Source organism: Ctenopharyngodon idella, chromosome 1, assembly GCF_019924925.1.
Source record: "Ctenopharyngodon idella isolate HZGC_01 chromosome 1, HZGC01, whole genome shotgun sequence".
In the NCBI taxonomy this organism is placed as follows: domain Eukaryota; kingdom Metazoa; phylum Chordata; class Actinopteri; order Cypriniformes; family Xenocyprididae; genus Ctenopharyngodon; species Ctenopharyngodon idella.
Window position 1 is genome coordinate 27032471 of NC_067220.1, and position 16063 is coordinate 27048533.

Below are 16063 nucleotides of genomic sequence, written 5' to 3' on the forward strand. Positions count from 1 at the left end.
CAAGCTGTCTTGATTTAGGCATTTGAGTATAAAGGACAACTTAAACCGCTACAAATGTCAGTGATACACTATATTGCCAAAAGTATTGGGACACCCCTCCAAATCATTGAATTCAGGTTTTCCAATCACTTCCATGGCCACAGGTGTATAAAATCAAGCACCTAGGAAGGCAGACTGCTTCTACAAACATTTGTGAAAGAATGGGTCGCTCTCAGGAGCTCAGTGAATTCAAGCGTGGTACAATGATAGGTTGCCACCTATGCAATAAGTCCATTCGTGAAATTTCCTCACACCTAATATTCCACGGTCAACAGTTAGTAAACAGTAAAATCACAGAGCGGGGTCAGCGCATGCTGAGGCGCACAGTGCACATTAGTCGCCAACTTTCTGCACAGTCAATAGCTACAGACCTCCAAACTTCGTCTGGCCTTCAGATTAGCTCAAGAACAGTGTGTAGAGAGCTTCATGGAATGGATTTCCATGGCCGAGCAGCTGCATCCAAGCCTTACATCACCAAGTGCAATGCAAAGCGTCGGATGCAATGGTGTGAAGCACGCCGCCACTGGACTCTAGAGCAGTGGAGACGTGTTCTCTGGAGTGACGAATCACGCTTCTCTGTCTGGCAATCCAACGGACGAGTCTGGGTTTGCCAGAAGAACGGTACTTGCCTGACTGCATTTTTTGGTGGAGTGCCAAGTTTGGTGGAGGGGGGATTATGGTGTGGGGTTGTTTTTCAGGGGTTGGGCTTGGCCCCTTAGTTCCAGTGAAAGGAACTCTTAATGCTTCAGCATACCAAGACATTTTGGACAATTTCATGCTCCCAACTTTGTGGGAACAGTTTGGGGATGGCCCCTTCCTGTTCCAACATGACTGCGCACCAGTGCACAAAGCAAGGTCCATAAAGACATGGATGAGCGAGTTTGGTGTGGAGGAACTTGACTGGCCTGCACAGAGTCCTGACCTCAACCCGATAGAACACCTTTGGGATGAATTAGAGCGGGGACTGTGAGCCAGACCTTCTCGCCAACATCACTGCCTGACCTCACAAATACGCTTCTAGAAGAATGGTCAAAAATTCCCATAAACACACTCCTAAACCTTGTGGAAAGCCTTCCCAGAAGAGTTGAGGCTGTTATAGCTGCAAAGGGTGGGCCAACTCCATATTAAACCCTACGGATTAAGAATGGGATGTCATTAAAGCTGTGACATGTGCATGTAAAGGCAGGCATCCCAAAACTTTTGGCAATATAGTGTACCTTGATACAATACAAAGAAATAACTATAACTATAGCTGTTCAAGAGTTTGTAAGGTGATTACCAGAAGTCCATTAAGACAACATATATAGCTAGTCTCTGAAGCAATGTAGATTCAGCCATTAAAGAATGTGTTGAATAATTGCTTTGCGTTCTTGTTGTTCAACTGATTATCTAGTGCCAATTTACCTGTGTCCTCTCTGCATGATAAATATTAATTATTTTCCTGTCGTATTTCATTATTCTTTTTCTATTCCTATTTGGTAGCCTTGTTCCAGTAGCTGAAGTAGCACCAAATACTACAAAACAAATATGTTCAACCTTAATTTCAAAGCAAAGATTATGGTCTAATGCTGAAGTTCCCAAATATTTCAGTCCACGTACTTAGTTGCCACCAATATTCCCTCTTTTTTTTTTTTTTTTACCAACGCTGATTTTTCTTAAGCTTAAGGACTGAGACAACATATTTAGTTTTAATCCAATTTAAACACACTAACTCTAAATATAATTTGGATTTTTGACCAATTTTGAAGGTTTTCTTAGTCCTTTAAACACAATCTGCTCCACTCCATTCTTTCATTCAAGTCTCATGCAAAGCTGGTTAATGTTCACAATGTGAGAGAGAGAGAGAGAGAGAGAGAGAGAGGGGGAGAGAGAGAGAGAGTGAACTGTAGTGGGATCAGTATGTGGCTCAAAGTGTCTTACTTTTATTGAGGCTCCAGCGAAGTGTGCCAGCTCTTTAATGTGCTGCCCTTTCTTCCCGATGAGAGCTCCTACTGCTGGAGTGGGGATAAAGAGATAGACCACTTCCTGTTCAGCAGTCTGAAACACACACAGCCAGCCTTTACTCCTAAGTAGTCAAGTCAAGTTTATTTATATAGCAATTTTTACAATACAGATTGCTTCAAAGCAGCTTCACAGTAGTAAACAGCATTGGCGTCACAAAAGTGTTAAAACAGGATACAATAATTTCAGTTATTCAACTTCTATTTTAACCAAAAAGCAGATCTACAGAAGATAATGTACTAGTAACAGCATTTTTCAGGTCAATTCAGTTGCATTATAAATTCCTAATAGCTGTTGTGCTGAGATTGTGGACAATATCATAGAATCTCTGAGCAAAGTAAAAGTATAACTAAAGGATAACTAAATAATAATAGAACACACATGTCCCACAAACCCTCAGAAGGTCTAAGACATTAGATCACATCTTTTTTTAAATGCATTGTAATAAATACATAAAATTAAATACATATTAATTACATGTCTTTCAAAAATCAGATTTTAATGAGGGATTACATTTCATCAGTCTAAAAAGTGGGAAATAATCTTTGCATATTTTTCAGCTCTATTTCACAAGGTATTTTAAAAGTTGGAAAAAGAGTTGGAATTTAAATTGAATGAAGAGGAATTCACTGAATAGCAGTTCAAAGAAATTTAACATTCACGAAAGAATTTCATTAAATCAGCTCAACAAACATATAGACAAGAACAGATTATTATTTTTTTTTTTTCTGTTGGAGTTGACTTCATTAGAAAGTATTGTTGAAAGTGGACAAAAAGCAGTGTTTTTGCTTTAACCGTAACAATTTTAACCTTATTGTAAAGTGTTACTAATGAAAGTTAATTTTTAATTACAAGCTTTTTCAATTTAAATTTAAATACTTATCTATAAATTAATAGCAGGTGGCATTTCAAACTTTGATTATTAATATCATCGAATGTTTCTGGAAATAAGCCATATTTTAACATGTTTATGCATAATTCATGCAGAAAAATAAAAGGTGTTTTTTACACTACAAAATTACACTTACAATAGTTATATGAATTCTTTCCATTTCATTTTTATTCTGCCTCATAAATTCCAAATTCAAATTACGGTTCTGCATCCATTTGTTACTTCAAGTCAAATTCAAGAACTTAAAAAACATTCTAATTGAATGACTCAAAACTTTGGGTCACAAAATAGTAATCTAGTGATAAAAAAAAGAGTAATAGAAAAGAAAAAAAAGAGCTCCTTTGAGATATACATATAGTAACAAGTACTCACTGCTTGCTGAAGAGACAATGCTCCAGAGGAGGGAACCCCATACATACCCCCCAATACTGAAGAGGGTCCCTGTGGTGGCAAACATGCACACAAAGGTGTGGTGAGATGAATGTAACCCAAAATTTTTAAAGCTATTTAAGAGAGAATATACACTAAGATGAAAGACAATTCACCCTTTACACATCACACACTCTTTTATCAAGTTATTCGCAGTCAAGTGTCCTGATATAGCACATCCTGATACTCACCAGCAGGGGGCTGTAGTTGGCAGGGGTGGACAGAGATCCACGCAGACCAGAGGTTGGGGGGAGAACAGACAAGCCAGAGGAGAAGATCCCCAGTGCACTCATGTTTAGACCTGACATCATGTTAGTCTGCTGCTGAAACCAATATGGAGAGAGATATGAATATAGGCAAGTATAGTTGAGCCCTTATGCGGCGAGTGATATTAATCAATCTAGCTCAATTTCATAGGTTTATGTGATGCATACAGTTACTCAATCAGCAAATAAGTTGTGGCAAATAAGTTAATGCCTATTCACATCCATACTCTGCCTGATAATCACTGCCTGTCCAGTCAAAACAAGTTCTGCTTTACTAAGATTAAAGAAAAGGAATTAAACCCGACTCCGGCACTGTTAAACACAAACACTGTGTAAGAACAATTAAGATATGCTTGGTGTTTGTCAGTTCATTTAAATCAAGAAAACATATATCAGAAAAAGACAAAAAAAAATTAAAACAGAGGAAAGAATAACACATCCTACCTAAATATGTTAGCTAACTAGTACATATGAAATAGGAGATTAAAATTTGCAGAGCAATATATAAACTATTATTGTAAAAAATGTTGAGTCAGTCAAGATGAGTCAACTCTACAAGATACAATCAATCAATCATTCATTTATTAATAATGATAATAAATAAACTCAAATCAATATTTCCATATTGTCCATAAATTAATGTATTTGGTAAGTAAAAGTCCTGTAACCTGTAACTCTTGTTGCTCTAGTTTTAAGTGTTACTTGTAAAATTTTAATTAATATAATTCTCCAAATTGATATTTCACATTATATTTGTGCATGCCAGTAGATCTGTGTCCCTAAAACTAAATCCTGTTTCAACAATGTTATTTTAACCTTTTTAAGAATATTTGACGACACAGAAAAGAAAGGAAACTCTTTGGGTAGCTGTTTGACTACATTCATTCCCAGGACGAGATTGGGAAAAAAGGTAGTTTGATAATTACACATTTTGAAATAAAATACAGTTTTACAGTTCTACAAACATGGGTTTTTACTTTTGACAGCAATTCAACAGACTTTAATAGAGCACAAACTTGCATATAACTGCACAGAGGTCAGTTCAGGTCAGATCTGATTAGAATTAATCAAAATATGCTGAGTAGCAAACAGTACATTTTGGAGCACGTCAATTCACATTCATAATTCTTTATATTAACAAATTAGGTATAAAACTATATTTTTAAAGTATCAAGTCAATAAATCATTGTATGAAACCTTTCACAATCCATGTTGTTTCAAAGCGACTTCATATCTCTAAAAAACGGATAGACATACCCAAAAACTAACATCCACCAACCAATAAACCTCTAGAGTTATGATTTACTCACATTAAGTGAAGCAACATCATTCTCATGGGCTTCTCTAAGTTTCTTCATGATCTCCACTTCTGCATTACAGCACTCCTCCACCCCTCCCCTCACTGTGATGGTACGTTCCTGGTTATATATAGTCAGGTCTTGTAATCTGCACAGAATGAAGGAAATAAGCACTGTCACTTCAAACGAAAATTCAATAAATACATAATTAAACCTCAATCTCTTAACTAGGCTCATATGAGATTAGGGTTGTGAATCTGTGGGTAGACAGAAAATCGATTTGACTCTCCATTTATAGGTTTTGTAACCAATTCAAGAATTTTTGCTAATTCAGAACAATTCAATTTAATTCAATTCAATTCACAATGAGATTCGATTTAGATTAACAATTCAATTCTGTATTATTTGTAATTCTAAGTGCATTCAGAGAATTATTTAAATGATTACCCTAATGTGTAACTAATTTGTAACTTTATTTTAATAGTACAATAAATTGGTATATGTAGAAATTTTTATAAGGCACAATTTAAAAATGCTTTAAAAGTATTGTGCAATGTTAATGTACAGGCTATGCAACCTTAATATTCCAGATAAATTAAATCAGTGGTTCTCAAAGTGTGTGTGTGTGTGTGTGTGGGAAGGGGGGCTTGGACTATGGTGTTGAAGTGTGTAAATAGCGGTTTGCTCTTTGCTTTTATAAAGTGGCACCGAATGGCAATTACACTGAATCTTTCTTCTTTAGACCATTGACTTTGCACTGTCTGAACAAGGCCGACACAGAAGTTCCTCGCCACAGAAACGCACCTCTTCAGCAAACCTCTTTAAGCTGCTATTGTGAATGCGCCACTCCACTGCCGTATTCCAGCAAGATGTACAAGAATCTGATTATATATTGTTCATACAAGCAGCATCACTGAAATATTTACATTTTTTGTTTATTTAAATTAAAAGTTATGTTCTGATCTATTATTCTCTCTTACTGTTATATTTTTCAATGTTTCAACAGCATTACAGGTGTTTTTCATTGCAGGTTTTTCGATTTAAAAAATCTTTCCGTTTATATAATTTTTTAGTGAAATTATTTGGTAGTCAGACGTAGCCAGATTTTTTTAAAGGTTTAAAGGTTTCTTCAAGCATCTTAGAGACATTGACACAGCTCTTCTGTATTTAGTCTGTCTCAGTTTTTTCTGTTTCTTCATGTAATCCCAGACAGACTCGATGGTGGTGAGATCAGGGCTGGATTTCCCGATAACGTTGTCTCTTAGCTTGCTACGAAGACTCTAAAGGTAGACCTTAACTGAAGATATACCTTTTCTAGGCTTAGAATCAACCTGTCTTAAGTGCGACGTTGCTGGGTGCTGTCCATGGCTGTGGTGCTGATATTGATGGCTCGAGAATCGATCATTCACTCTATACAGGGGCTGCTTCACTGTTATGTGAGAACGTGGTGGTCTTTATAAAATAATCACTTCAGAAGTAGAAATTGCATTTATCAGGACTCAAGGGATCTTATAAAATAATCCAAACTAAATCTATATTGTAATTTATCTATATTCTGAGGGCTCTATATTCTAGCTGAGCCCCCAGCGTGAGTTTAAGGCAACCGTTATTTTAGAACATTATTTTATAACGTATTAATTCCTTTGAGATGCGTCATGCAGCTGCCAGATATGTTGGTATCGTGTTTATGCAGTTTTTCCTTTTTTGTTCAAAATATTCACAAACTTGTTAACTATATCATGAATTTTATATATTCCGATTGTAAAATATGTGGAAGTGAATGTGTTTGTCGCTCGATCAGTTTGCACCGCAATTCAGAGCTGTCAGATTTAGCAATTTTTCCCTGAAACACATAAAAGTATGTGGCCGGTGAGCTTGGAGAAGAATAGAGTAAACTTTGTTTCATACACAATTGTGTATCTGATATGAATAAAACACTTCATCAAATTATATAATATAACTGAAAGGGGTACTAGTACTTCATTCGAATGTGTATTTGAATGTCTAAAACCTAAAATAAACATGATGTGGTTGAAAACTATAAATAGTTGTGATATATGACAAGCGCGAAGCATGTGTCTCTCTGGCTCAGCGCCAAAGCACATTTGAATTTAGCAGTGAATCTTTGCATTTTATTCTTTGCTGTTTATCCTAATTCATAGTTTTCAGTTACGTGACTGTCGTGGAGCCCTGGAGGGCAAAACAGCTGTGTAACTGCAGCACAAGCCTGTCAGTTTTCCATCTTAAAAACAAAAATATGTGAACAAGATGCAAGTTTTGGGCGCTTGTGATCCATATACAGCACCTGCAGTGATTTCAATCACTAAAAACAGCGGGACCATTTTTTTATAAAGCTAACGTGAAAAACACGAGGGTGGGTTGTACCAGTAAGGATTAAATTAAGCAAAGTTTAACACTAATCAAGAATTTGTTGATCTGGGTTTTATTTTAAATCGAGTTGTGTTGCACCACTTAATTTTAAACACAGATTAACTACACAGACAGACCGTTAGAATTAAAGGGCTGATCAAGCAGGGTGAACCGACGCCAGGCTAAAGAATCCTTAGTGCAACCCACCCTTAAAGTGCCTTAATGTACTAAAACAGTGATATTAAAAGATCAGATTCAGTTTAACCCTTTTTGATGATGCATACTATATGCAGACGAGCAGATGAGCCCAGAATATGAACGCAACGCGTTTTCTTTATAATGGTTTTAGATGGAAAAAACGCTTAACGAGAAACCTTGTGTTGCATTAATATTCTGTGTTCATTTGTTTGCCTGTACAAAGTATGCATAATCAATAAGGTATATATTGAATTTGGTCTTTTAATATCACTGTCTTACTACGTTAGATCTTACTACAAACCTGGTAAAAATGACTGGCCGTCAATGGAAGAAAGCCTTGTTTTGCCCGCCAGGGTGGCGTTCCCCTCAGGGCGCGACGTCACGTGAAAACTATCAATTGAACACTGGGTGTAACTTCAGAATTATATTCGTATAGACTGTCAACAGTGATAAGGTATAGCTAAGAATGGTCCAGACCAACCTTACAAACGAATGACTTACAGAATTTATACTTAACTAAGAACGTTTCGGGAAACACATATTAACGTTAAGGTACAGCTTAAGGTATAATTTAAGAACGACATAGAGTTAGAAAGGTTTCGGGAAACCCAGCCCAGATCTCTGTGTGGAGCATACCAGCTGTTGTCAGGCTCCTTTTGCATACAAAAATCTCACTGGATTATTACAATTAATGGCAAAAGGAATGTTTGGAATGTAAACGGATATTTCCTACTGACACACTACAGCAAAAGATTTAAATAGCTAGCTTAAAACCATTTTGGGAGGGTTGAAAATACTAAAGGTAGAACATTACAGTTCCGAAAACAGTTTGATTAGAAAAAATACCGGTTAATAACATTATTTATTTTTTGCCTATACTTTATACCAGAGCTTGAATAGAACTTCATACTAAATAGCTTTATACTAGAGCCTGTGACTAAACCTCGTAACTCTAGTGGATCCTCAAACTGTCGGCAAAACCTCACAGTAGCTCCACCCGCTTCAATCCTGAATGAGGTGCTGCACACATTTTGGATATTGTCTTTGCTTGTATGCATTGCAAGGGTTAAAAGAAAACTGGTTCTTTGAATAAGTACAGCGTTTTCATTATTCAAAAAACATAATGTTTTTAAAGGCTAATGTTTTATGTATTTGAGGAGCCTAAAAGAGTGTCGGTCTGGTATTTGCCCTCTAATCATAGCCAGTACAGCCTGTGTATAGCACTTCATCCTTTATAACACAGGATTTTGGCTAAATGGTTTAAATGGCAGGAAAAACTAAGAGAAATTAAAACCAAATTTTAATTGATGTAGAGCACACTTACGCAGAGATGGTGATCTTGGTCCCTGTATCTTGCTCTATCTTCTTCAGGTTCCTGCCCTCCTTCCCTATGAGTCTCCCAACAAGGCTATTGTGGGCCAAGATCTTCAGAGGAACCTCCTCAACACTGACACAGAGAGAAAGTACACAATATTGTTTTATTATTTATATTTTGAACTGGTGCAGTTTTTGTACTTAAATTTAAAACATGAGGTCATTTTGCTTCTTTACATACTGTATAAACATGGTTTTAAATTATTTGTCTTAAAAGAAACAATCCCAAAGTGAATGAAGCATGTAAAACTTAAATATGCCCTACAGTCAGATGAAATACTGACATCTTGGTGTCATTAGCCTCTTTCTCCATGAGTTCCAGGATCATCCTGCAGGCTTGTGAACAGCCCTCTTTAGATGAGTGGATAGTGATGGCCTTCTCAGTCGCCCCAGCATTCTCTTTACGATGGATATCTACCCTGAAACAGAAAGCGAAGGATGACCTTTATCACTTTTGAACTACATTGTCACATGCTAATGAAGATGGTTTGAGCAAAACAGATAAAGAGAACAGTTTATCTCAGAAATAAGAATGGCGGTGCACTGTTCATGATTAGAGGTGCTCAACATATGGAAAGCCATTTGCCAATTACTAGAGAAATTAACTTATTACTATTAAAGGGGCTATATGTAAGTATAGTTCATTTATTAATCACATTTTTATTGCCAATATGTGAACAGCTTGTAATGAAACTTAAAACGAGACCTTCTCTGACTAGACTGATTTTTATGTGAATGACTCAGGATGTTTTTGCCGGGAAAATCAAAAGGATGTGACAGTTAACACGTGCTCACGAGAGCCACTTTTCAGTTCTATGACACATTAAATTAATTTTTATGTTCAGGATAATGCCAAAAGAGCTATTCTGTACTGTAATTTCAATGTGTCATAGAAAGAAAAGTTTCAAATAGGCCTATACTCAATATAATCAAACTATCATGTCAGTGTAATTTTAATTACCTCATCTGTTGACATGATGTTGTTGAATTGCAGAGCTTATCGAGCACATTCCTTTTTTACAGACATCGCTGTAAAGTTTGTAGTTTGGTCGGATATTACAGTATCGGTGAGTATCAAAATAAAAGTATCAGTATTGGCCTCGTTCTGGAAAACGTGGTATCAGTGCATCCCTAGCACCTTTGTACAGAGTTATACAGTTCCCCAGGCACCACGGCAAAAATGGCTTCCCACTGCTCCAGGTGTGTGTGTCCATGGTTTGCAGTGTGTGTGTCTGTGTGTGTGTGTGTGTGTGTGTGTGTGTGTGTGTGTTCACTACTCACTGCTTCTAATGTGTGTGCACTAACTTGGATGGGTTAAATGCAGAGGACAAGTTCCGAGTATGGGTTACCATTGTCGGCCTTCACATCATGTCACTTAGAGAAGGCTATGCACATTAGAAGAGCTGGATATGCCAACGTCTGTGAGGTTTGTGGCATTCCTGTTAATGTTCTTTAGATATTTAAAGGCTTAGCCTAAATTAAGCACTTGCCGTTCAATTATTAAACAGAACTATTAAACAAAGATAGTCTGAGCTCAGGTGCGGGGTTCTCAGCATAATAAAAGTCCTGTTTCATACTATTATCAGCCAAAGTTTTGATAATTAAAAATGCCAAATATCTGCCTTAATGATATATTGGCCAACCACTATTACAATATCCAAATTCTAAGATTTTAAAAATATTATGTGAGTGATTATTAATTAAATAGCTGCAGTTAAAAGGATTAAAATGCAAAAAGTAAAACTGATTTTTTGTTTCAGCCATACCAAGGTGTTGATTATTGGCTCAGAAATGTCATATCGGTGTATCCGTATACTATAATAGCTATTACTAATTAGACAAGTACAGACTGAAAAAATATCAAGATTTCTTACTTGGATTGTGTCTGCTTTGTGATATTCTTTATGGTGAGTCCCTCTTTTCCAATGATGGCTCCCACAAACTGTGTGGGTACTAGGATTCTTAGAGGCAGTTCTTGCTGACGCTGCCTGGGTCCCTGGGGCCCTCCCATGGCCCCTGGCTGACCAAACTCCTGCTCCCGACTTCCTGTCCCCATTTTAGATGCCCCTCGCGGGACCTGGGGTCTTCCACCCCCGTCCCTTCCTGCCTCCTCGTCCAGTATGTACGACACACTGAAGGAGTGATTGTCAAAACCGTGGCCTGTCAACTTCTCAACAGCCCTGGAGATAAATGGGAGAGCAAGAGAGAAAGAGAGATCAATCACTAGAACATGACATACTTTACACAGACCCCAAACAGCAAATAATTAGTTACACTGGCTAGGGGTGTGCGATATCATGATTTTAGATCGCGATTGATCAAAATGTCTTCGAGATCTGCCTTTGAAGAAAGACTGTAGCATTGTGCTACAGCACACATTATATCAGTTGCAGTTCTGGAGGCACCATCCCAACATACTGTACAACGCGGCGTACATTCACATCACGTTTAGCACTGCAGTGGCAGAGTTACACTCACGTGGCATTCCAGTTCCTTGCCATCAAGAAAGTTCACATGCATTTTAAAGCCTTGCCAGTTAAATGTTTATTCTCACACTGTTCTGACATGAGCCTTTCTGAGCATGCACACCCGAAGCGCGCACACACTAAAAGCCTGTCAAACAGCGCATGAGTACTGCACTAAGTTCTTTTTTGCATTTTAATGCGCTAAAACTGTCAGTTACACACAAGGTTTACATAAACGCAGTCAATTATATCTTGTGAATGTAAATATGTCAGATGTGTATCAGTTTATTAGATCAGTGCATAGGTGTAATTTGTGGGTGGGACATGTCCCCACCACTTTTTGCGAGGGTCAATATTGTCCCCACCACTTTTTGGAACATCTTGCAGCATGGATGTACCTAATACAAAAGAAAATCACAAAACAAAATGCACACAAATGTGTCCCTGCTCTTGATACTGATGAACATCTTTGGTTTTAATAAGAAAAAAAGAAATAATAAACTATACGACGGCAGATTAGAACCCAGAACCTCTGGCACGCTAAAAAAATATTTTATCCACCAGTCCATTAGGACGTAAAAATTTTTAATGTGGATCTACGTATTTATTCACTAATGTAAATACTCTGGAGACTAACAATATATTGTATTATAGTAGACTTAAGGACATTAAACATGAGTTCTATGTCAAATTATACTCAACTGAAATTGATTTATGGACATCATAATGTTATTTTTCTGAGCATGTATTATTGTACATTTCTGGTTTAACCAGCAATCTCCACCCCCACCCCACACACACACTCTTGTCCCAGCCATTTTTTTTAAAACAAAGTTACACCACTGTCTGTAAGTGTAATGAATGGATTAAGAAAACAAGAGTAAGGGTAGTAAGGATGAATTCCAAACTCCATCACACACACACGCATGAATTCCATCATTATCCTAAAAAAAAACAAAAAAAACATGTAGCCTAGATTTCTCACATTTCGCATAACCTGTTGCTGTGATAGCCATCTCACTACTAGGGTTGGGCAAAATTCTGAATTTAAGAACTGACGTTTATCTATTGAACTGGCCACACCCTGCAGACTGCCTCGGAATTTGAATTGAAATGACAAGAAGAGGTATTGCAATTCAAATAACGTCAACACAGTCACACAGTCACACAGCAGAAGAATTTCATTAGCCCAACACAAGTTTTGCAACAAACAGGGATGCAAACAGGTAAGGGGGGGAAAGGTAAGAACATTGCGTGGGGCGGGGGCATGATCCGCATGGAATTTTTTAAAAAGATATTTGCTTTACATGCTCATTTTGTAGTTACTTTAAGGGATTTTTTAATTTATTTTTTATTACCTTATATGTCCAAAACTAATTTTTCATGAAAAAAAACAAAACATTTTGTTGCAATATTTCATCAAAATCAACATTTGGTCAAAATCTTGTGTTAAAAAAGATGAAGTGTTATGGAGGCTATTTAAGACAATTGGCTGACTAGATGGCAATACTAAGCTAAACTGCAAACTGTTTGCCCTCTGTCTCTTCACCGTTCCCACAATTTAGACCTCAAATACATAAAATATTACCTTTTATAGTCTTAGTTTTTAAAGTAAAGCATAAAGGAAACACTGTACAGCACTTATTAAACAACCAGTTCTTTATTACAAAAATTCTACACACTATCCCAACTTACAAAACATTATATTATATTTATATTGAGTTTTGGCAATAGCCTATCTACTAAACGCTACATTGAGTCAGAGTATAAATAAAACAAAAATGCTCTATAAATGTTATTAATCTGATATTATGTATTATGTAGTATGAAGTATGCTTAGTATACTTAAAATGAAGCATGAATGAATGAAAAGCCAAAAAGGTCATTCGAAAGTTTTTTTCAAAGGAAGTGAGGCAACTCCTTTAACTGTATACTTTGTCACTTCAGCAAACACTGCTTTCAGTTCAGGAAGAAACTACATTATTACATGCCTCAGATCCTGTCTGAAACCTGAAAAGGTAAACATGCTAGTGTTTCGTAGTAAGAACCTAGAGTAAATACTTGTGCACATAGAGTGACAGGACAAGATCACTGAGAGGAAGATCACATGCAACAGCGATCATGAATCAGATTCACATCTATAAAGCTATAATATTTAAAATAATTTATTTTGTTTGCAAAAATGCAAGTTATTTATTTTCTACTTTTTTAGGAAAATTGCTTTTTACATTAAAACTGAAATGTGACTTTTTTATAAGACGTTTTCATTTCAATGTGTGCTTTGATTTCAATTGTTCAAAATATTCCATAACTAACCATATATAGTTTGTTTCCTTCAATTATTTTAAAATCACAAAGATAAGAAATGCACACTTTCATTAGAAAAATAATCCCAGTTTTTAAAAAATGCTTACACACAGGTTTTGAAACTATGACTCCATTTCTCAAAACTCTACACACAAACCACAAAACACGCACACAACATGCAAAACGTCACACATATCTTTCAAAAGAAAACACTTCATTCAAAACTATTTTAACTATTCTAATAATGGCATTTTTGTGTAGTAACTCTACACACAAACATCAAATGATTAGTCACATACACGCCAAACACACAGATGTGAAAAAATGTAAAACACAACTATCTTGTGTCTTTTGCTTGTTCAGAGTGCAGTGATGTGTACAGGACACTGTCTGTAAGTGTAATGAATGGATTAAGAAAACAAGAGTAAGGCTAGTAAGGATGAATTCCAAACTCCATCGCACACACACATGAATTCCATCATTATTCTAAAAAAAAAAAACAAACAAAAAAAACATGTAGCCTAGATTTCTCACATTTCGCATAACCTGTTGCTGTGATAACCATCTCACTACTAGGGTTGGGCAAAATTCTGAATTTAAGAACTGACGTTCATCCATTGAACTGTGCATATACACATGTATATGCACAAATACACTGTATATGAACAACTGATGAATTTTACACAGGTATGGAACTGAACTGAATCAATACTGAACTGACCTGAGCTATATAATGACACTATTGGCGCTGCTTTAGTGAAATGAAGTGAAGTGAAGTGACATGTGGCCAAGTATGGTGACCCATACTCGGAATTTGTGCTCTGCATTTAACCCATCCAAGTGCACACACACAGCAGTGAACACGCACACAGTGAACACACACCCGGAGCAGTTGGGGGTACGGTGCCTTGCTCAAGGTTCTCACCTCAGTCATGGTATTGAGGGTGGAGAGAGCACTGGACATTTACTCCCCTCACCGACAATCCCTGCTGGACCTGAGACTCGAACACATGACCTTTGGGTTACAAGTCTGACTCTCTATCCATTAGGCCACGACTGCCCCCAGCAGAATTTACAGCAGAATTTACAGCAGAATTACAGTTTTTTTCAACTGCTTACACACATTTTCAAAACTTTGCCTCTTTTTTCAAAACTTTACACACAAATCCAAGAATTGCACACACAAAATGCCTCACATCTCTTGCAAAATGAAGCACTGCAAACATTTGTCTTACGTTGCAAACACCTTTACAATAATATTCTATTTTTGGATATATAATATACACACAGTTATTCAAAACCTAAAGCTCTTCTTTTGTGAGCTCCTATGTACATTTCTGTACAAGATTGAAAGTAATTGGCAGAGAGATGTTGAAAAATTCACGGTAAACACGAAAGCAAGATTGAAACCAAACTATTTATTTTTTACTGTAAGCATTTGTGGTTGTGAATACAGTATTACACAGCACGAAAGAAAAATATATCAACCATGTGTAGTTGGACAGAAACAATGGTTGTGTGTGTGTGTGTGTGTGTGTGTGTGTGTGTGTGTGTGTGTGTGTGTGTGTGCGTGTGCGTGCGTGCGTGCACGTGTGTGTGAACTTTGTTTTGAGAAAGAAAGAAATTATTTTACTTCCTTGAATTTCCATTTATACTGTGTGTGTGTGTGTGTATACACACACACACACACACACACACACACAATAAACAGTTTTGTTTTTAAAGATTCTTTGATGAAAGTTTGATCAAAGAAAAAGAACAGCATTTATTTGAAATAGAAATCTGTCACATTATGAATGACTTTACTTTCACTTTTGATCAATTTAGTGCTTCCTTGCTGAATAAAAGTATTAATTTCTTTCAAAAAAAGACTTACTTCAAACATTTGTACTGTAAAGTATATATAAATTAAATACGTTTCATAGGTAGCATACTATAAGCTGTGTGATAACTTGTATATGTGCAATTTATATAGAAAAATAAAATGTAATGAAATTAGATACACACTCATTCTGTCATTCCCAATATGTCATTCCATTTAAATGGTATTTTCTCAAATTCTACGTCCTTTAAGCTACCTCAAAATAAATCCAGGAAATGAACTAGAACTGAATTAGCATAGTATCAAGTCTGAATGGTGCACAACCCTGCTTACTACAAATGCTCGTACAATTACTGAGCGCCGGTCTGTCGCCCTATGACAGGAAATAGTAAATCAGACAACTCGCAACACACACATACCCACCCGTTGGGGGCAGACCTCCCTAAGATCAAAGCTACAAAATAAGATCCCTGGAGACCAGAAATCATCCAAACCCCAAAATACTTCTTCCAGCACACACATACATATTAATATACATAAAACAAGAGACAGCAGACCGTCAAAACCACCTTTTACGGCTGCCATCTAAACTCTGATGACTG

At 36.6% G+C, this 16063-nt stretch overlaps 1 protein-coding gene across 6 annotated transcripts in view; it reads right to left on the reverse strand.

The window, feature by feature from the left end:
- igf2bp2b (insulin-like growth factor 2 mRNA binding protein 2b) overlaps positions 1-16063 on the reverse strand; it is a 50200-nt gene that overhangs the window by 7348 nt on the left and 26789 nt on the right. For 5 of the 6 annotated variants that reach the window (XM_051910701.1, XM_051910388.1, XM_051910547.1 and 2 more), the window contains 7 exons: positions 10742-11047; positions 9152-9286; positions 8818-8940; positions 4938-5073; positions 3553-3684; positions 3305-3373; positions 1960-2076 (listed from right to left, as the gene is read on the reverse strand). In XM_051910701.1, the coding sequence (XP_051766661.1) occupies positions 1960-2076; positions 3305-3373; positions 3553-3684; positions 4938-5073; positions 8818-8940; positions 9152-9286; positions 10742-10923 (894 nt within the window). In that variant the 5' untranslated portion in view covers positions 10924-11047. The remainder of the gene's footprint in view (positions 1-1959; positions 2077-3304; positions 3374-3552; positions 3685-4937; positions 5074-8817; positions 8941-9151; positions 9287-10741; positions 11048-16063) is intronic. The other variant, XM_051910774.1, reaches the window with a different exon arrangement.